The 23,130-nt window shown below is 43.5% G+C and overlaps 1 protein-coding gene across 3 annotated transcripts in view; it reads right to left on the bottom strand.

The window, feature by feature from the left end:
- zfpm1 (zinc finger protein, FOG family member 1) overlaps positions 1–23,130 on the bottom strand; it is a 101,220-nt gene that overhangs the window by 5,311 nt on the left and 72,779 nt on the right. For 2 of the 3 annotated variants that reach the window (XM_071343161.1, XM_071343163.1), the window contains 4 exons: positions 4,229–4,334; positions 2,342–2,566; positions 1,230–1,460; positions 804–1,046 (listed from right to left, as the gene is read on the bottom strand). In XM_071343161.1, the coding sequence (XP_071199262.1) occupies positions 804–1,046; positions 1,230–1,460; positions 2,342–2,566; positions 4,229–4,334 (805 nt within the window). The remainder of the gene's footprint in view (positions 1–803; positions 1,047–1,229; positions 1,461–2,341; positions 2,567–4,228; positions 4,335–23,130) is intronic. The other variant, XM_071343162.1, reaches the window with a different exon arrangement.

Genomic DNA, 23,130 nt, shown 5'->3' with positions numbered 1-23,130 from the left:
GTTGTAAGTATTTGGACAAATTCACTTATAGCGTATTACATTTAGTTAAAAGTGTAGTATTTGGTACTATATTCCTAGCATTCAATGACAACATCTAGCTTGTGAGTCTACAAATGTGTTGGATGTAATAGAATAATAATGATATATGCCATTTAACAGACGCTTTTATCCAAAACGACTTAGTAATGTGTGCATACATTTTACAAATGGGTGGCCTCGGGAATCGAACCCACAACCCTGGGGGTGCAATCACCATGCTCTACCAAATGAGCCATACAGGACCACAATAATAAGAATACAGCTGTATATATATATATATATGAATACATTAATGTGGATCCTACCATGAGTACAGAAAATCATGAATGAGAAAGTTACAGATACACAAATATCATAACCCCAAAACATGCTAACATCCCACCGTTACCAATAACAGGGGTGGTTAGCATTTTGGGGGGGTATGAGCTTTGTGCATCTGTTACATTCTCAATCATCATTATTCACAATTAATTTGTGATTATCTGCAATCAAAGTGGGCACCCACATGTTCAGAAACGTATTATATTCTTATTTACAATAAAAGTGACTCCAAACTGGCACAATACATTATTTACCATTCATTTCTATTGGGCACAAAATAATCTGAAACACAACCAAAACAACCTGCAAACGCATCCAACAAGCTTGTTGAGTCACAAGCTTGATGTAGTCCTCTATGTAGTTGCTGTTCTGAAGTAAAGGCAGGGCTATTATCCTCTCACTGGGATAGTAAACAACATGATTCAGTCTGTCTGTGTGTTTACCTGTGGACAGAGGCAGTTTGGGCAGGCCGGGGCCGGGGGAGTACACTTCACTGCATGAGCCGGGCTGACACACCATGTGACTGGTGACCAGGTGGCTGTAGAGAATGTCCCTCGTGGTGGAGATGAAGCCACAGCCGTGACAGACTCCGTTCTGCGTGTCCGTGTGCACCTTCAGGTGACGCTCACAGTTGGCTTTAGTGGTGAAGGCTGACAGGCAGATCAGACACACGAAAGGACGCTCACCTACAGGTGAGGACATGTATATCTTTAATATTTTAACTAAATTGACTGTCTTCCCCTAATAACAGCTGAAGAAAGAGGTCTGTTACAAGCCATTATTAAAATAGGAATATTCACGCATATTCTCACTCGATCCTTGGTCTGCTATGAGAAAGAGCTAAAGGAATGTATTGTGACAGGTCTCACCACTGTGTGTCCGCATGTGGATCTCCAGGGAGCTGGCGCTCGGACAGCTCTTGTTGCATTGTGGGAAGGGGCAGACACGTTCGTTGGGGTAGGACTCCTTGGCTTTGTCCAGTGGGGGGGAGGAGGAGGCCTGCTGCTTCTGCCGGCTGGCACAGTAGTACATGAGGTGGGCCTGGAGGTTCCTCTCACTGCGGTACCAGATCCCACAGTCCTTACACGGGAAGATGTCCTCTGGACCAATCAAACACAACTGTAAACTCTATCCCTACAACAACCAATCATTTATCAAATCTGTCATACATAATTATAAACAATGCAAGAAAGAGAGCAGCGTATGTTCATTCTTTTAAAAAATGCACGTTTAACGTTTCACTGCTTACAAGTTAAAATGTAACATACAGTACATACACTTTCATGTACACATGATGTTCATCCATGTGTATACACACATCACCACACACACCTGTTTCACACCAGTCACATGATCGATTCAGTGGCGGAACGAGCAAGCACTCGATATTGCTCCGGGGTCTCCAAGGCAACGAGAGCACAGAGGTTGTGGGAGCGAGCGCCCACCCGTGCGGGGTAATCATACTGATCTGGTGTCAGGGCTGGTGTTACAGGCTATTTTTGATAACATCCATAATTACCAACAGTCCTCAGGAGAGTGCTCCTACAGCAGGAAACGGGGATACGGATGATCATGTTTTACCCTTTAGCTTGATATGGTGATTAATCATGCACTCATCACAGAATGTCCATGCCTGCTCCTGCTGCCGACAACACTACACTGCCAATAAGGGACTTAATGAAGGAGCGGGAACGCAATTACCATGCAGTCTACCTCTGAGACAAGGCAGTGCAGAGGAGTTACACTGCCACCTTCTGGTGTACTGGGTGAATGAGGAAATGTGGCATGGTGAACTGTTGGTCTTCATTGAGTCCCTCAGTATCTGTTGTTTACAGGGAAAGTGTATAACTGTACACGTGTAGGGTTTGTCTATGCATCTAATGACTAAACGGCACGAAGAACACAAATACATGCACGCACATTCACATGCAGTGCGCACACACATACACACACACATTATCCTTGGCAAGCTGACACTCACTGTTGACAACTGCTGTGGCCAAGATGGCTGCCATCCCAGCCTGCTGGGGGAGGAGCTGTATCTCAGAGTGGAGAGAAGCTGGGTAGACACCTGTAGGCTCCTTCTTCACCACCACATCCTTGGTCTCAGACGAGCACAGCTGCTCCACGGAGGAGAGAGACAGTGTGGCCAACAGACTGTCACCTGTGGAGATGTCCTGGGTCACCTTACAATACAGCTCCTCACCTGGAGAAAAGAGAGAGAGAGAGCCACACAACACAAATCAAACCTGGGGCCTGTACTAGAACTATACACATCACACCTGGGGCCTGTACTAGAACTACACACATCACACCTGGGGCCTGTACTAGAACTATACACATCACACCTGGGGCCTGTACTAGAACTACACACATCACACCTGGGGCCTGTACTAGAACTATACACATCACACCTGGGGCCTGTACTAGAACTACACACATCACACCTGGGGCCTGTACTAGAACTATACACATCACACCTGGGGCCTGTACTGGAACTACACACATCACACCTGGGGCCTGTAAACTATACACATCACACCTGGGGCCTGTACTAGAACTACACACTTCACACCTGGGGCCTGTACTAGAACTATACACATCACACCTGGGGCCTGTACTAGAACTACACACATCACACCTGGGGCCTGTACTAGAACTATACACATGACACCTGGGGCCTGTACTAGAACTACACACATCACACCTGGGGCCTGTACTAGAACTATACACATCACACCTGGGGCCTGTACTAGAACTACACACATCACACCTGGGGCGTGTACTAGAACTACACACATCACACCTGAGGCCTGTACTAGAACTATACACATCACACCTGAGGCCTGTACTAGAACTACACACATCACACCTGGGGCCTGTACTAGAACTACACACATCACACCTGGGGCCTGTACTAGAACTATACACATCACACCTGGGGCCTGTACTAGAACTACACACATCACACCTGGGGCGTGTACTAGAACTACACATTTCACACCTGGGGTGTGTACTAGAACTATACACATCACACCTGCGGCGTGTACTAGAACTACACACATCACACCTGGGGCCTGTACTAGAACTATACACATCACACCTGGGGCCTGTACTAGAACTACACACATCACACCTGGGGCCTGTACTAGAACTACACACATCACACCTGGGGCCTGTACTAGAACTATACACATCACACCTGGGGCCTGTACTGGAACTACACACATCACACCTGGCGCCTGTACTAGAACTATACACATCACACCTGGGGCCTGTACTAGAACTACACACATCACACCTGGGGCCTGTACTAGAACTACACACATCACACCTGGGGCCTGTACTAGAACTATACACATCACACCTGGGGCCTGTACTAGAACTACACACATCACACCTGGGGTGTGTACTAGAACTATACACATCACACCTGGGGCCTGTACTAGAACTACACACATCACACCTGGGGCCTGTACTAGAACTATACACATCACACCTGGGGCCTGTACTAGAACTACACACATCACACCTGGGGCGTGTACTAGAACTACACACATCACACCTGGGGCCTGTACTAGAACTATACACATTACACCTGGGGCCTGTACTAGAACTACACACATCACACCTGGGGTGTGTACTAGAACTACACACATGGTATGTATACTAATCTATTGTAGGTCAAAAAGATCTCTGTATGGTGTCTTTATGGGGTCACTCTGATAAGAGATCTCTGATTGTAAGTTGCTACGTATAAGAGTGTCTGCTAAATGACTAGAATGTAACAGTGTAAATGGTGCATTATATGTATGTGGGCTGTGTTGATGGTTTGGCATTTCTGGGATCAGGTCTGTTGGTTAACTACCTTGACTGTAGATGGTACAGTTGGCAGTTGTGGCATCGGAGGTTAGTGGGACTCTACTGAGCCAGCAGTTATTGTCTTCACACACCAGAGTCAGCCTGGAGATCTGCTGACATACAAACATACAAACATACAGAGGCTGTCAGACTTGTTCTGGAAACACAGGGTCAAATGACAATTATCATCTAACATCACATATCTTCTGATTCTCACATACATTGCCAAGTCTATTCTGACAAACCTTTTATATATAGAAATATACTCCTCTTTACATTTGATGGCAAAGACCTACTGTACTGAACAGTGAGGTTTAACAATGAATTAATCCTGACAACGTCCTCTGAATTTACTGTTTTAAAGCACATTGAACATAGTGTACAATAAAGGGACTTATCTTTTTCAGTGGGAAGGGGAAGCCCCTTAACACGGGCAATCAGAAGCATAGAGGGACAGGAAGGGGCACGGGCTGAACAAAGACTCACAGAAAGGAGCTATAAATAGCAGCAGGGAGAAAGAGGGAAGGAACAGAGCGACCCCACGAGAAAGGAGAAGAAATAGTAAGAAAGGAGATCCGATGAGGTCGTAGTGCTCCTATTCACCCGGACACCCTCTCAGGAACTTCTCTCAATACATGATGGGACAAAAGGATTGTGAATAGAGGGAGGTCATAATCTCGCGGTGTGTGTGTGTGTATGAGTGTGTGTGCTGAAAAATGTGTGTCAGTGGTTGCACATGTGTAAGTGAGGCTGTAGCCAGAGTAGGGCAGACCAGAGAGAAACACACACCTGTGCCATCCTCTGCACAATCTTGTCTTTGTTCAGCTGAAGTTCACAGAGCATTCCACCTGACAATCACTCCCACAGACATTGTGTGTCTGCATGAGATACTTACCCACACGCATATACGTACTTCTGTGTGTTATGGCACAGTTAAGCATTGTGCATTCATAACCAAATAACTTACAGCAGTCCCAGTAAAATGTAGTCTTTGTGAGGTTCAATAATACATTTATGAGAGTATGTATAAATGTAATAAAACACAGTAGCATTGGGTTGAGCTTCACAACTCCAGTAGAGTTGCACAAGGCCTATAGGCGCTACCACTGCATGGAGGCCTGAGGACATACAGAACACTCTGGCTCCACTAGGTGGAAGCAGTCATGCAGCCCTGACAGACTGCTTCAGGAGAACTACGGCCAGTTAGTCATTCAGTCAATCTTGCTACAGGGGTACACATATTCCAACATGGTACCACATTGACTGGAACATTTAGAGAGAATATGAGGGGAACGTTTTTGTGTAAAGGAAATGGGAGTGTATACTGTATGGGGCAAGTTGGGAGGCGAGGGAGGAAAGTGTAGTTTATTTCTGAATCAGTCTGTTCTAGCCTAAAGACGCTGCGTATTGTATTTCATGGGGAACTTGCGCTGATGTAGAGATACAGCTTCTTTTGTTTTAATTTGGAACCCAATGCTGGAGCCGTCTGAGCTATAAGTGCTGCTAATTTGTTTCAGACTAATTTATCACAAATCTATCTATCATGATGCTTTGGTATTTATTCACTGAAGAAAAGGCCAGTGTGGTCCGACTTTGAAGGAAATGAACGCAACTCTAGTGTATGAGACAGAAAAATAGAGCCATACAACAGATTGAAGAGGGTCTTTGGACAGTATGAACAAATGCACAAAAATAATAATAATAATCTCTATCCAAGCATCTTTATCTACCTCTATCTCTCTCTGAGATATTCTCAGAGACGACCAGAGCGAATATGAGGTGGAGATGATGATTTAGCTGACTCTGATCAGGCTTTGGGCCCTGGCTGTACTGCGACTTTAAATGCTGTCTGGAACCAACACAGATAATGAAAACTAAAAGACATGCGGCAAGATTACAGTTTGATTAGGATGTGTAATTAACAAAGCCAACAGAGGCTATGGCCGCTAAAGATGGTTGAGTTAAGAGGAGCAGAGAAGCCTCTAGTATCACATTTCTCTGGCCTGGAGGACATTTTCAACAATCACAGTATCAAATTAAACATCATCAAATGGCAAGTTCTTACCTCTGAACACAACACATCCACCTGCTAGGCAGAACACTCCACCACTACTGCCGTAAACTATCCCACAATTCATAGTAGCCAGCCCCACTGATTGAAACACATTTCCCAAGGAGCAGGGAGAGAGCGAGGGAGGGGTATTAGGAGGAGAACTAAAAGACTAAGAGGATAAGTTAACGTTGCTCAGCACTGCCTGTGTTCACCCTGGCGGTCTCCCTAGGACCCAGGCACTTTGAGAGCGCTTTAAGCCCCTCAGTGAGGGAGTCTTTGAGGCGCAGTCTAAGCCCCCTCGTCCGGACCCTCGTCCCTCATGAATATTAATCAGCCCAGCCGGGCTTTAATCTGCCTGATCCCCGCACTGCTGCCGCCGAGACGATAGCGAATCTAATTATTTGGTCTGATATTAACCCCCCCACCCCCACACACACCCTCCAGCCTCCCCATATCCACCTTCAACACACACACACACACAAAGCCTACGTGCACATACACCTCACCCCCCACCCCCAACGCAGTCTGCGACGCCCTCTCCTTATCACTCCCAAAAACGCCCTCCTCTCATGCCGATAAAACTTGAATGCAAATGATGCTCGGCTGATTTCATTTCTCTATTCGTTCATTCCGTAGCCTAGTCGTTGCTGAGTATAAAATGAAAATATAATTTTCTCTCTCCCCAAACGCTCTCCTCTGGAGGTGGAAATGAAGGGAGAAACCTTTCCATGCACTAACCCCAAGTCTAACCCCGACTCAGATCAATTCAGCTTTATATACGGTTCAATTAAAGCAGAGGAAATAATAAAATGCCTCCCGCATCCTCCAGTAAATGTAGCCTTCATACCACTATCAGTGTGTGTACTACGTAGATTTTTACGGTTTACATACATACATACATCATTGCTACCATAATTTGATGAATATTCCCTGGTGATTAAAGCAACTTTAAAATTCTGTTCTCTGAGGACCCATGATAAACTGAGAAAACCAATGGATTGATTGGTCAATCTTCAATTTCAATATGTGCATCCTGGATAATGATGTCATCCAAGGGTTTTTGAATGTACTGTATGAAGCAGAAACAGCTGGACAGACTGAGAAGAAAAGAACAGGAAGGTAGAATAGTGTCTCTCCTTTCCTGGTCTGTTCAACTGACTTCCACTGAGTTCCATCATAGGCCTTTTGACCATTGCGGTTGGCTTGGTCTTCATTCATACTCTTTCTTCCTCTCGCTCTCTTTCACCCCCTCCTCCCATTTACCTCTTAATCTTCCCATCCTTCCCTCTCTACAGTACTGTATGGCTAATCAAGCTCTCTCTCATCCCTCTCTCTTTCTCATTCCTACCCCTCTGTCTGCCCTTCTCTCTCAATCTCTCCCTTACAGGAAATGTTTTCTTTCCCAAAAGGGGGGAATGGAGGGGGTACTCACTGTCCCAAACAAAGAGGTCACTGTGAATCCTCCAAAAATACAGAGAAGAAAAGGAAGAAAGATTAACATCAGAAACCTACTCTCATCCGCCTCTCACACACACTCTCTCTCAACACACACGCACACACACGCACACTAATTAACACACACATGGGTACGAACGCACACACACACCACACACTAGATTTCTCTACACAAATACACGTGTGTATTAATACATGAGCTTAGTGTACTAAAAACATGTATCATACACAACAAGCTAACATAGAAAAACACACACCGCTCACACAGCCACACATATCTGCAGACACCTCTAAGAAAAGGTTGATGAGCTGCATGCAAATTACATGTAAAAATATAAAACTTGCGATACTTAAAACGGGCGAGATAAGAGATTTGAAAATGAGGCACTCTTGGAAAGCGGGCTCCTGAACTGCCGGAGATAAGCCTCAGAGATAGAGGAAGGTTTTCCCTCTCTCCTCTCTCCTCTCTCCTCCACTCTCCACCCCGCAGAAGCCAACGCAGATGACAGCGAGATGCAGATACTGTCCCAGTCACAGGGACTGAGTGATGAGAATGAGCACCCCTCCCCATCACCTCCATCTCTCCATTCCCACCTCTTTCCATTCCTTCTCTCTTCCACTCTGGCACTGCCTTCTTCCTTTTGCTGGCTTTTTCCAATGCTCATTCCTATCATTTCTCTTTCTCCCCTGTGCCTCTCCATTTGCCTCTACTCAGTCCACTTCTTTGGTCACCTGGTCCCTACCTCTCACTATTGCACAACTTCTCAGAGTATGTCAGAGGCAGGAAGACATAGGAACAGACATTTAGATTGGTGAGGAAGTGTCTGATGATGGGTTTAGTATCAAGTTTCCCTGGTCATCCTGTGAGCTCTATGTGAACTCTCAGGCCTGTAGTACAACCTTAGGGCCTTGTTGCCAATGAAATCATACATGGAAATGCTCTCAACAAGTCTGCCATCAAGAATCAAGATAGTTCAGTGCACTTTATTATCAGAGACATTCAGGAGCGATCAACAGGGCGACAAGTGCTAAATTACAGATTTTGGGTCTTCTAGAGCGATCGTTTTAATTCAGATCTAATTTGAGGGGGTGGAGTGCAGTAGGGTGCTGTAGACGGTCCTCTGTTGATCCTTTCAGATCAACTGGAGAGATTTACCAAGAGGTAAACAAACACTGTTAGAGAGAGAAAGAGAGAGACTGAGAGGGTGGTCACCTTCACTCGTCCTTCCTATGGAACGACAGAGCAGTGAGGGGGAGATAGAGACTCCCCAAAAGTGTGTTTGAAAGCCGTGGGTGGCGTGCCTTATCGCTGGAGTTCTCCTGGAGAGATTATTGGGGGATTAGTGCGAACGCTTGTTTCTAAAACATGATGAAAAGACGTTCCACGCGTGATAACGCTTTGAACTCTACACTCCTTCTAGGATCCTGCCTCTAGGCTTCATTTCCGCGAAAGACAGGAGGGCGAAGAGAGGGGAACGAAAGCAATATGTAAGTTAAGTTGCTCTTGCGGTAGCTGGTTTGGATGAGTATCAATCAAACTGAGGTTGAACTAAACTCTTTCCCTTGTTTAAGCATTGTTATTCTGAAGTTATTGTAACTTGTTTGCTACCAACAAATCATCACTACATAACGGGGGGCTTGTTATGCGTCTCATGATGTATCTTTTGCCTTCAGTCAGAATAAAAAAACGTCCTAATCTGATCGATTTGTGATCCAATCATAAGAAACGTATTATTATCAGATCTGTGTGTGATCCAATCAGGAGGGAGGTGACACATTTGACCTCAGTTGCCATGAGATGAGGACATGTTCACTGAACTAAAAACTCCCAGGAATCTAAAGCAACCTGATTAGATTCAGATCAACTTTATTATCCCATCAGGGGGAAATTAATTTGGTCATGTGCTTAAAAAAGGAAAACACAGAAACTACACAAAATAATTCATTCAAAGTGCTATAGCTACACATTTAAAGTGAAAGGTCAATATACTGTACACTCGTGGGATCAACAGGCTATCTTTTATACAGTCTAATGGCTGTTGGAATAAAAGAGTCCCCATATCGATCTGTTTGAATTTTATTTTGAAGAGATCTCTTTCCCCTTGTCTGGCTGCTGCTGTGACTGAATTTTGAGTGAAGTGGATGAGTACTGTCCTCTAAAATGCTTTCAAGTTTTAGGAGGATGAGTTTTGTGTACAAGTTGGTGGCTGATTCTTGGTCTATACCAATTTTCCTTCCCGCCGTCTTGATAAAGTGCAGAAGATTGACTTGGTCCTGCACTCGCATGTTTCCAAAGGACAGCACACTCTACTGGACAGATTTATAGAACATTTGTAAGATATGGCGTTCAACATTAAAATGGTTCAGCTTGCATAAAAAAAACATTCTCTGTTGCAATTTCTTTATCTTTGCAAAGGCACAGTCATTGAATTTCCGTTTATTGTCTATTTCGATTCCCAGGTACTTTTATGTGATCACTCTATCGACTGATTCCCCATTGATCTTTGTAGGGTGTAGTGGAGTTTTGTTCCTTCTGAAATCAATTTCCATCTCTTTTGTTTTTAACATTTATTTCAAGAAAATTATCTGCACACCACTGGACAAATTTTGCTGCTTCTCTGTCAAAACCTTGAAGAGAGGCTTGGTCTGGGTGGAGGAAACCCACAACAGCGGTGTCATCTGCATATTTAAAGAATTTGTGAGTCCGAGGCTTGACAATCGTTTGTGTACAGTGTGTACAGTATCGGTGAAAGTACGCAACCTTGAGGGGCTCCCGTATTCACCATTCTAGATGTAGAGATGGCAGAGTTAAACTTCACTTGTTGAGTACGGTTCACAAGGAAACTATTTATTCACTTGATCAGTAGAGAGTTGACACCCAAATTCACCAGCTTATCCAACAGTAGGTGGGGTTGGATTGTGTTAAACGCGCTACTGAAGTCAATGAATACAATTTTCACTAGACTATTTTCTAAATGTTCGTAGATATTGTTCAGCATGATCAGTAACACATCATCAACACCCCTGGAGGCACGGTAGGTGAACTGGTTTGAGTCTAATTGGGATGAGAGACCAGAGAGAATTTGTTTTTGAATAATGTTTTTCTAAACATTTCATAGGTACAGATGTCAGGGCTACAGGGCGTAAATCGTCAGTAAACATTATTACGCACCGTACAAAAGTCAAACATCCATATCAGACATGTTTTATGCCTCTTTCTCAAGAGATGAAAAAAAAAGACTACATCAAGCATGAAATCTATATCGGATAAAAAAAGAACAAGCCTTATATTAGCTAGAATCTATGTTTGTTGTGTGAGAGTGCGCTAGTGTTGCTTTGTGTGTTGGTGTTCAAAGTGAACGCTTGTCTCCATGTGTTAAAGGGTATGCCCCATATTAAACTGATAGCTTATCTGGCCAGACCAAATAATAAGCAAATTTACTCAGAGAAGGCAGAGCAGAGCAGGCAGGTTTGCCATGGATCTGAAGGCCTGCAAGGACAGGTGAGGCCAGGCGGGTGGTGCCAAATCACGCTGTGATGTGATGAGAGGCAGAGCCCCAGGGCTCCAGAGACACCACGGCCACCACCATGGCCGCCGCCGGCTGCATGACACCACCGCTGGGACAGGTCTGAGGTGGGAGGGGACAGGGAGGAGGTCACACTGACTGGACAGCACACTGCATAATGCTATGAAGCCAACACATCAACACTCTTTTCTGTTAACTTCTTATGGCTGCAGGGACAGTATTGAGTAGCTTGGATGAAAGGTGCACAGAGGTGCCCAGAGTAAAAGGCCTGCTCCTCAGTCATAGTTGCTAATATATGCATATTATTTGGTAGTATTGGATAGAAAACACTCTGAAGTTTCTAAAACTGTTTGAATTATGTCTGTGAGTATAACAGAACTCATATGGCAGGCAAAAACCTGAAAAAAAATCCAAACAGGAAGTGGGAATTCTGAGGCTGGTCGATTTTCAACCAAGATCCTATTGAAATCACAGCGAGATATGGATGAGTTTGCACTTCCTACGGCTTCCACTAGATGTCAACAGTCTGTAGAACCTTGTCTGATGCCTCTAATTCTCAGACAACACAAAGATTCCTTGATGCCCTTCCAGACTCCTTCTGCCTACCCAAGGACATCAGAGGACAAAAATCAGTTAACCACCTAACTGAGGAACTCAATTAACCTTGCGTAATACCCTAGATGCAGTTGCACCCCTAAAAACTAAAAACATTTGTCATAAGAAACTAGCTCCCTGGTATACAGAAAATACCCGAGCTCTGAAGCAAGCTTCCAGAAAATTGGAACGGAAATGGCGCCACACCAAACTGGAAGTCTTCCGACTAGCTTGGAAAGACAGTACCGTGCAGTATCGAAGAGCCCTCACTGCTGCTCGATCATCCTATTTCTCCAACTTAATTGAGGAAAATTTTATCAAAAAGTATCTTTTTGATACTGTCGCAAAGCTAACTAAAAAGCAGCATTCCCCAGGTGAGGATGGCTTTCACTTCAGCAGTAATACATTCATGAACTTCTTTGAGGAAAAGATCATGATCATTAGAAAGCAAATTACGGACTCCTCTTTAAATCTGCGTGTTCCTCCAAAGCTCAGCTGTCCTGAGTCTGCACAACTCTGCCAGGACCTAGGATCAAGAGAGACACTCAAGTGTTTTAGTACTGTATCTCTTGACACAATGATGAAAATAATCATGGCCTCTAAACCTTCAAGCTGCATACTGGACCCTATTCCAACTAAACTACTGAATGAGCTGCTTCCTGTGCTTGGCCCTCCTATGTTGAACATAATAAACGGCTCTCTATCCACCGGATGTGTACCAAACTCACTAAAAGTGGCAGTAATAAAGCCTCTCTTGAAAAAGCCAAACCTTGACCCAGAAAATATAAAAAACTATCGGCCTATATCGAATCTTCCATTCCTCTCAAAAGAAATTGAAGAAGCTGTTGCGCAGCAACTCACTGCCTTCCTGAAGACAAACAATGTATACGAAATGCTTCAGTCTGGTTTTAGACCCCATCATAGCACTGAGACTGCACTTGTGAAGGTGGTAAATTACCTTTTAATGGCGTCAGAAAGAGGCTCTGGATCTGTCCTCGTTCCCCTAGACCTTAGTGCTGCCTTTGATACCATCGATCACCACATTCTTTTGGAGAGATTGGAAACCCAAATTGGTCTACACGGACAAGTTCTGGCCTGGTTTAGATCTTATTTGTCGGAAAGATATCAGTTTGTCTCTGTGAATGGTTTGTCCTCTGACAAATCAACTGCACATTTCGGTGTTCCTCAAGGTTCCGTTTTAGGACCACTATTGTTTTCACTATATATTTTACCTCTTGGGGATGTCATTCGAAAACATAATGTTAACTTTCACTGCTATGCGGATGACATACAGCTGTACATTTCAATGAAACATGGTGAAGCCCCAAAATTGCCTTCGCTAGAAGCCTGTGTTTCAGACATAAGGAAGTGGATGGCTGAAAACGTTCTACTTTTAAACTCGGACAAAACAGAGATGTATGATCTAGGTCCCAAGAAAAAAAGAGATCTTCTGTTGAATCTGACAATTAATCTTGATGGTTGTAAAGTCATCTCAAATAAAACTGTGAAGGACATCGACGTTACTCTGGACCCTGATCTCTCTTTGACGAACATATCAAGACTGTTTCAATGACAGCTTTTTTCCATCTATGTAACATTGCAAAAATCAGAAACTTTCTGTCCAAAAATGAAGCAGAAAAATGTATCTATGCTTTTGTTACTTCTAGGTTAGACTACTGCAATGCTCTACTTTCCGGCTACCCGGATAAAGCACTAAATAAACTTCAGTTAGTGCTAAATACGGCTGCTAGAATCCTGACTAGAACCCAAAAAGTTTGATCATATTACTCCAGTGCTGGCCTCCCTACACTGGCTTCCTGTTAAGGCAAGGGCTGATTTCAAGGTTTTACTGCTAACCTACAAAGCATTACATGGGATTGCTCCTACCTATCATTCCGATTTGGTCCTGCCGTACATACCTACACGTATGGTCACAAGACTTAGGCCTCCTAATTGTCCCAAGAATTTCTAAGCAAACAGCTGGAGGCAGGGCTTTCTCCTATAGAGCTCAATTTTTATGGAATGGTCTGCCTACCCATGTGAGAGACGCAGACTCGGTCTCAACCTTTAAATCTTTACTGAAGACTCATCTCTTCAGTGGTCACAAGACTTAGGCCTCCTAATTGTCCCAAGAATTTCTAAGCAAACAGCTGGAGGCAGGGCTTTCTCCTATAGAGCTCAATTTTTATGGAATGGTCTGCCTACCCATGTGAGAGACGCAGACTCGGTCTCAACCTTTAAATCTTTACTGAAGACTCATCTCTTCAGTGGGTCATATGATTGAGTGTAGTCTGGCCCAGGAGTGTGAAGGTGAAAGGAAAGGCTCTGGAGCAACGAACCGCCCTTGCTGTCTCTGCCTGGCCGGTTGCCCTCTCTCCACTGGGATTCTCTGCCTCTAACCCTATTACAGGGGCTGAGTCACTGGCTTACTGGTGCTCTTTCATGCCGTCCCTAGGAGGGGTGCGTTACTTGAGTGGGTTGAGTCACTGACGTGATCTTCCTGTCTGGGTTGGCGCCCAGACAGGGCGTCCCTCATTAAAATGCAAATCAATTGATAACTTTTTTGACATGTGTTTTTCTGGATTTTTTTGTTGTTATTCTGTCTCTCACTGTTCAAATAAACCTACCATTAAAATTATAGACTGATCATTTCTTTGTCAGTGAGCAAACGTACAAAATCAGCAGGGGATCAAATAATTTTTTCCCTCACTGTATCCTTCCTGTTTGGCCCTGTCCGGGGGTATCATCGGATGGGGCCACAGTGTCTCCTGACCCCTCCTGTCTCAGCCTCCAGTATTTATGCTGCATTAGTTTATGTGTCGGGGGGCTAGAGTCAGTTTGTTATATCTGGAGTACTTCTCCTGTCTTATCCGGTGTCCTGTGTGAATTTAAGTATGCTCTCTCTAATTCTCTCTTTCTTTCTCTCTCTCAGAGGACCTGAGCCCTAGGACCATGCCTCAGGACTACCTGGCATGATGACTCCTTGCTGTCCCCAGTCCACCTGGCCATGCTGCTGCTCCAGTTTCAACTGTTCTGCCTGCGGCTATGGAACCCTGACCTGTTCACCGGACGTGCTACCTGTCCCAGACCTGCTGTTTTCAACTCTCTAGATACCGCAGGAGCGGTAGAGATACTCTTAATGATCGGCTACGAAAAGCCAACTGACATTTACTCCTGAGGTGCTGACTTGATGCACCCTCGACAACTACTATGATTATTATTATTTGATCATGCTGGTCATTTATGAACATTTGAACATCTTGGCCATGTTCTGTTATAATCTCCACCCGGCACAGCCAGAAGAGGACTGGCCACCCCTCATAGCCTGGTTCCTCTCTAGGTTTCTTCCTAGGTTTTGGCCTTTCTAGGGAGTTTTTCCTAGCCACCGTGCTTCTACACCTGCATTGCTTGCTGTTTGGGGTTTTAGGCTGGGTTTCTGTACAGCACTTGGAGATATCAGCTGATGTAAGAAGGGCTATATAAATACATTTGATTTGATTTGATTACTGTGAAAGGGGGCCGAATGAGAGGGGAATTAGTCAGGTCTGCCATAACCTGACCATGCTTTGACCATGCGCGTTCACATGAGAGGGAGCTCTGTTCCATCGCTCATCTGAAGTCAATGTAATTCTCCGGTTGGAACGTTATTCAAGATTTATGTTAAAAACATTCTAAAGATTGATTCAATACATCGTTTGACATGTTTCTACTGACTGTTATGGAACTTTTGGACATTTCGTCAGCTTTTAGTGAACGCGCTTCCTGACGTTGGATTTGTTTACCAAACACGCTACCAAAAATAGCTATTTGGACATAAATGATGGACATTATCGAGCAAAACAAACATTTCTTGTGGAAGTGGGAGTCCTGGGAGTGCATTCCGACGAAGATCAGCAAAGGTAAGTGAAGATTTATAATGCTTTTTATGAGTTTTGTTGACTGCACAATTTGGCGGGTAACTGTATGGCTTGCTTTTGTGGCTGAACGCTGTTTTCAGATTATTGAATATTGTGTTTTGCCGTAAAGCTTTTTGAAATCTGACACAGCGGTTACATTAAGAACAATTGTATCTTTAATTCTATGTAAAACATTTATCTTTCATCAAAGTTTATGATGAGTATTTCTGTTATTTGACGCGGCTCTCTGCAATTTCTGGAGGCATTTCTGAACATAGCGCCAATGTAAACGGATTTTTGGATATAAATATGAACTTAATCGAACAAGACATATATGTATTGTGTAACATGAAGTACTATGAGTGTCATCTGATGAAGATCATCAAAGGTTAGTGATTCATTTTATCTCTATTTGTGCTTTTTTGACTCCTCTCTTTGGCTGGAAAAATTGCTGAATTTTTCTGTGAGTTGGTGGTGACCTAACGTAATCGTTTGTGGTGCTTTCGCTGAAAAGCCTATTTGAAATCAAATAATAAAATGGTATAAGATACATGTATGTTTGAGGAATTTTAATTATGAGATTTCTGTTGTTTGAATTTGGCGCCGTGCACTTTCACTGGCTGTTGTCATATCATCCCGTTAATGGGATTGCAGCCATAAGAAGTTAAAGAAACATCATATTGAGGCTGAAATTGGTAACCCGTTTAATTCCTTACACACAATGTTTCATACATGGCTAACCAAGCAGATTGGTTGGTAACACATATATTTCAATGACAGCAAAGGAAACCAAACGTTAGCTGTGTAAATTGGGTATTTTGAATTTTGTTCAGGTTGTCAATGTTGAATCTTCACACAGTATATGGCAACAATCAGGCACAGCCAGATTAATTGTACCTTTACTACACATATAGAGGGAGAGAAGAGAACTCAGCAGAAAACAATCGTGGACGAGCAGATATAGAGATGAAAGGCTGCGTGGCGGTGGATCTACTGTACTGAGGGTAACCCTCACCCCTACTGAATCCTGAGTTGGCGGCCTGTCGGGGAACTGTGGGAGGAGGAGAGTGAAGTGACAGTGGGAGACACAGGAGGAATGTGAGATTAAACCCACTATCTCCTCCTGATACTGAGGGTCTGTCTCCTCACTCCTTAAACTCACAGATAGCAGGGGTGAGGGAGGTGAGACAGAGGGTGAGAACTCAAAAGAGATGGTCAAAGCCGAGAATCATCGAAAAACTCCATGGAGCTGTAGTCTTCTTGAACGTAGTAATAGAATAGAGAAAATGAGAAAGAGATGAGCAGGGCAAGGGAGGAAGTGACAGATATACGTGATGGGTGTGTTTGGACTCAGCAATTCAGATAATAAACTAAATCTTAGAAATGAGAGCCTATCAACCAGAAATCAATCATTGGCGTTTGTTGTCCTGGAGGATGGCGCCATGCAGAGATAAAAGACAAGGGGACGTCTAGGGAGAAGAAAGGAGAGGGGCGGGCTGGCTGGACTGCAGCTGGGAGAGGAAAGGAAAAGCTGCAGGACCAGTGCGTAATTCAGGCTCATGGATACATGAGGATGAGACAAGGCGGGAGCGGAGAGAGGAGCAGTCCCTCTGAGAAACATGAATGGTAATTCAGGTATAATAACATAGCAATAGTGATAGTAATGTCTTCCTATATGTATTAACCCTTTGAGGAGTACATACGGGACTGTGGATAGGTCTCCAACCGCCGATCCGTTTGTATGATAGTGACAAGCGATATCTCAGACAGCACTGGCCCAATTTTGACGAAACTTGAGTGAATGATGCATCTTGCCATAGAGATCCGTCATTTACAAAATTACAATGATTGGCCCAAGGCGGGAGCTATAGTAATTAACTGAAATTTGTGCGTCACATTAGACAGGAAGAGGCGAAGCGAGAGGGATAACTGTCTTCTACAGCAGGTGGCGTTTTTTTACCCTCACCAAGCGAGGAATTTTTATATGGAGGTCAATGAGTGTCGAATTTGGTTAACAAAACATTGAATGGCTTATTTGCTAAGTGTGGCTTATTTGATCAATTATAATTTTCATAGCGCTTTGGTTGTTATGAGTGTACTGATATGTAGGACACGTGATATCCCACCAACTTTGAGAAAAAACACTTTATATCGGAGTTGTGCCTATTGTTCACACACAATACTGCCCTCTCATTGGCTAGAATGGTCCCACCTGATCTTGCTTCCTCCCGACTGCCATATAAACTCTCGTCCTCTCACTGTCAACTGCGTTCATTTTCAGCAAACTTAACATGTGTAAATATTTGTATGAACATAACAAGATTCAACAATTGAGACATAAACTTAAAAAGTTCCACAGACATGTGACTAACAGAAATGGAATAATGTTGTCGCTGAACAAAGGGGGGCTCAAAATCAAAAGTAACAGTCAGTATCTGGTGTGGCCACCAGCTGCATTAAGTACTACAGTGCATCTCCTCCTCATGGACTGCACCAGATTTGCCAATTCTTGCTGTGAGATGTTACCGTACTCTCCACCATGGCACCTGCAAGTTCCCGGACATTTCTGGGGGGAATGGGCCTAGCCCTCACCCTCCGATCCAACAGGTCCCAGACGTACTCAATGGGATTGAGATCCGGGCTCTTAACTGGCCATGGCAGAACACTGACATTCCTGTCTTGCAGAAAATTACGCACAGAACGAGCAGTATGGCTGGTGGCATTGTCATGCTTTAGGGTAATGTCAGGATGAGCCTGCAGGAAAGGTACCACATGAGGGAGGAGGATGTCTTCCCTGTAAAGCACAGCGTTGAGATTGCCTGCAATGACAACAAGCTCAGTCCAATGATGCTGTGACACACTGACCCAGGCCATGATGGACCCTCCACCTCCAAATCGATCCCACTCCAGAGTACAGGGCTCAGTGTAACGCTCATTCCTTCGACGATAAACGCAAATCTGACCATCACCCCTGGTGAGACAAAACCACAACTCGTCAGTGAAGAGCACTTTTTGCCAGTCCTGTCTGGTCCAGCGACGGTGGGTTTGTGCCCATAGGCGATGTTGTTGCCGGTGATGTCTGGTGAGGACCTGCCTTACAACTGGCCTACAAGCCCTCAGTCCAGCCTCTCTCAGCCTATTGTGGACAGTCTGAGCACTGATGGAGGGATTGTGCATTCCTGGTGTAACTCGGGCAGTTGTTGTTGCCATCCTGTACCTGTCCCGCAGGTGTGAAGTTCGGCTGTACAGATCCTGTGCAGGTGCTGTTACACGTGGTCTGCCACTGCGAGGACGATCAGCTGTCCATCCTGTCTCCCTGTAGCGCGTCTCACAGTACAGACATTGCAATTTATTGCATCTGCAGTCCTCATGCCTCCTTGCAGCACGCCTAAGGCACGTATAACATTGAGAAAGGACAAAAGTTTTGGCCAAAAGTGTAAGTTGTCTTTTCTTTTTTAGGTAACTTGTACAGTAGCTAACTGTTGCTACTCTCATCTAAATTGAGCTAGCAAATTAGCATAAGGAATTCCATTCCAAGCACAGAGGAGTTATTCTATTTGATAGAGCAACGTTGTTAGTTTCCCTAGAAGCATTTCTGTCACGCCCTGACCTTAGAGCCTTTTTATTTCTCTATTTGGTTAGGTCAGGGTGTGATTTGGGTGGGCATTCTAGTTTGTCTATTTCTTTGTTGGCCGGATATGGTTCCCAATCAGAGGCAGCTGTCTATCGTTGTCTCTGATTGGGGATCATACTTAGGCAGCCCTTTTTCCCCACTTTCAGTTGTGGGATCTTGTTTGTGTGTAGTTGCTTTCTGCACTGCATATAGCTTTACGTTTGTTTCGTATTTTGTTGTTTTTTGGTGTCATTAAAAATAAAAGTATAATGTACGCCTACCAAGCTGCACCTTGGTCTCCTAACAACAGACGTAACACTTTCATCCTAATAGTAATATATCATATTCTTGACCTTCAACAGATGCACAACCTTTGGCAGTAAAAAAAACTCAGCTGGGAGATTAAAAGTCCTCCATTCAATGGTGCTCCCTTTGAAGTTGTGGGCACAAAGACATATGAATGCCACCAGGGGAAAGACGGACAAACAATAGCCAAATATAAATGTGTTGCTGAAATGAACAAGAAGGTAGTAAGTTCAAAGATAGATCACTGTAATTTATACCATACACTTTTGCAACAATTTCCTATTAATAATGTTGAAGTACTAACAATGGAATGTTCTTCAATAAAAATTTAAGAAGATGTGACTTTAAACAGGTGTCACAACTCTGTGGTCACTAAAGATCACACGCCATTTTTTGCAAGAGTATGTAAGTGGGGTTAGGGTGGTGATTTTCCTCTTTTACTGTAAAGAGCTTTGAGTGTCTAGAAAAATGCCATATAAGTCCAATCAATTATTATTATTATTTAAAATATTGCCATCTGTAACGGTTCTCCTCCTCCTCTTCGACCAAAATGCAGCGAGGTGTGATGACATATTGAAATTTATTTAAAGACGAACACGAACACGAAAAACACTTGGAAAATTACAAAATAACAAAACGACGTAGACAGACCTGAACATGGAACTTACATAACTACACAAAGAACTCACGAACAGGAACAGACTACATCAAACGAACGAACAACCGAAACAGTCCCGTGTGGTGCACAGACACGGAAGACAACCACCCACGACAAACAATGTGACAACACCTACCTTAATATGATTCTCAATCAGAGGAGATGAAAACCACCTGCCTCTAATTGAGAACCATATCAGGTACCCATTAACCAACATAGAAACACAAAACATAGACTGCCCACCCAAACTCACGTCCTGACCAACTAACACATACAAAAACTAACAGAAAACAGGTCAGGAACGTGACACCATCATCCATATTTGAAAACCATGCCTTTGTAAAGAGATGTAAACTGGTACAAAATACCAAAAAGGTGGACTGCAAGGCTATAATAAACATCACCCACGTTATCTGCTTTCCTGATTTTAAGTTAAATATGAAAAAGTATATCAACCTACTCCTGTTGGTCAAAGTCTAAGGCTGTGTTTACTCAGGCAGCCCAATTCCAATTCAAATGTTTTCTCATCTCAATATATTAAGTTAAATAAATAAATTACTATAGTAAGTGCCAAATAAAGAAGTGAGACATGCAGTGAGAAGAGAAGTGTTCAGAAGTGTTCTTCTAAAATCAGCCAAAAATCAGCAAATTTCAAAAATAGACATTTCTGTGAACATTTCTGTGAAACTGTGCGTTTTAAATCTAGATGTGTCCATTTGTTTGTCTACATGCCATTTTAAAAACAATGCAGCTTTGGAGTAAACATATTTTGGGTTAAGACAAACTAGCCTATGAGAAAGGGCAAATATCATACTAAGCTTGAAAGCTGAGTTTGAATAAGATATCTGATTATCATGTTGCATTTAGAATGGTTGGTTTTATTATAGCTAATAATTAACCAAATCATTGATGGATCACTAGGCTAGATAAAATAAATGCATGTCTCTCGTCTGCCCCTGCAGGCCGGTCATCACGCTTCCCCACATCTGATTGGTCGTTGCCTGCGAACCCTAAGCTGGCATACATGACACTCCCTCATCTGATAGCTCGAGTAGCGGCCCTTCTGATTTTGTCACTTTGGTAACTAGTGACGACCAAAGAGACTGGCCTGTCGGCAATCTCAACATTCAATATGCGCTGGATTTACAACGGAGATGCTCATTGGTTGTTGGAGATAACATTAATATTCAAAAACAAACATTTAGCTGTTTGCTAAGCAAGTTGTTGTATTTTTTGGATTAAAATCAAAACTAACATGCTGATATTGGCAGCACTGGGCAACTGAATAACCCCAGGGAGAGAGAGTTAAATCAACAAGGTGACGTGTTGCTTTTCTCCATTCAGTTGGGGGGAAGAAGACAAAGATGAAAGAAAAACAGAAACACAGAAAAATACACACTATTTGTCTCTGAAACGTTTTATTCTTCGACCACAGTGTATTAGTTTGGGGACAACAGTCATGGACATTTAGCTAGCTAGTCTGCTGTTGCTAGCTAATTTGTCCTGGGATATAATTATTGGGTTGTTATTTTACCTGAAATGCACAAGGTCCTTCTGGATCTTGGTAAAATGTTGACCCCTTTTGAGTCACACAAAATCGTGTGTTCTCTACTCCGAAAATGTATCCACATATAAAAGAGGAAACATAGTTAGTTACTAGTAATCTGGGGCGGCAGGTAGCCTAGTGGTTAGAGCGTTGGACGCGTAAACGAAAAGTTGCAAGATCAAATCCCCAAGCTGACAAGGAAAAATCTGTCATTCTGACCCTGAACAAGGCAGTTAACCCACTGTTCCTAGGCTGTTATTGAAAATAAGAATTTGTTCTTAACTGACTTGCCTACTTAAATAAATAAAAACAACTCTCCGTCTTCTTCTGTGGGATTTATATGGCGGTTGGCAACCAACTTTAAGGTGCATTACCACCACCAACTGAACTGGAATGTGGATCTCAATTCATCTTTCAATCACCCACGTGGGTATATGCTCCTAAAAACCAATGAGGAGATGGGAGAGGCGGGACTTGCAGCATGTCAAGCGTAAAAAATAGAACAACGTTTTATTTTCTCATTGACGCGCGCAAGCAGTTTGGATGAAATGAATGAATAACATGTACAGTGTTTTCGGAAAGACCCCTTGACGTTTTCCACATTTTGTTACGTTACAGCTTTATTCTAAAATGGATACAAAAAAAAACTCAGCAATCTACACACGATACCCCACAACGACAAAACAAAAACAGTTTTTTATAATTTTTTGCTAATTTAAAAACAGAAACACCGTATTTACAAAGTATTCAGACCCTTTGCTATGAGACTCGAAATTGATCTCAGGTGCATCCTGTTTCTATTGATCATCCTTGAGATGTTTCTACAACTTGATTGGTCCACCTGTGGTAAATTCAATTGATTGGACATGATTTGGAAAGGCACAAACCTGTCTATATAAGTTCTCACAGCTGACAGTGCATGTAAGAGCAAAAACCAAAGCATGAGTTTGAAGGAATTGTCCGTAGAGCTCCAAGACAGCATTGTGTCGAGGCACAGCTCTGGAGGAGGGTACCAGCATTTCTGCAGCATTGAAGGTCCCAAAGAACACAGCGCCTCCATCATACTTAAATGGAAGAAGTTTGGAACCACCAAGACTCTTCCTAGAGCTGGTCACCCGGCCAAACTGAGCAATCGGGGGAGAAGGGCCTTGGTCAGGGAGATGACCAAGAACCCGATACTCACTCTGACAGAGCTCCAGAGTTCCTCTGTGGAGATAAGAGAACCTTCCAGAAGGACAACCATCCCTGCAGCACTCCACAA

This window comes from Salvelinus alpinus, chromosome 15, assembly GCF_045679555.1.
Source record: "Salvelinus alpinus chromosome 15, SLU_Salpinus.1, whole genome shotgun sequence".
Lineage (NCBI taxonomy): Eukaryota > Metazoa > Chordata > Actinopteri > Salmoniformes > Salmonidae > Salvelinus > Salvelinus alpinus.
This window is presented reverse-complemented; position numbering and strand designations above follow the sequence as displayed.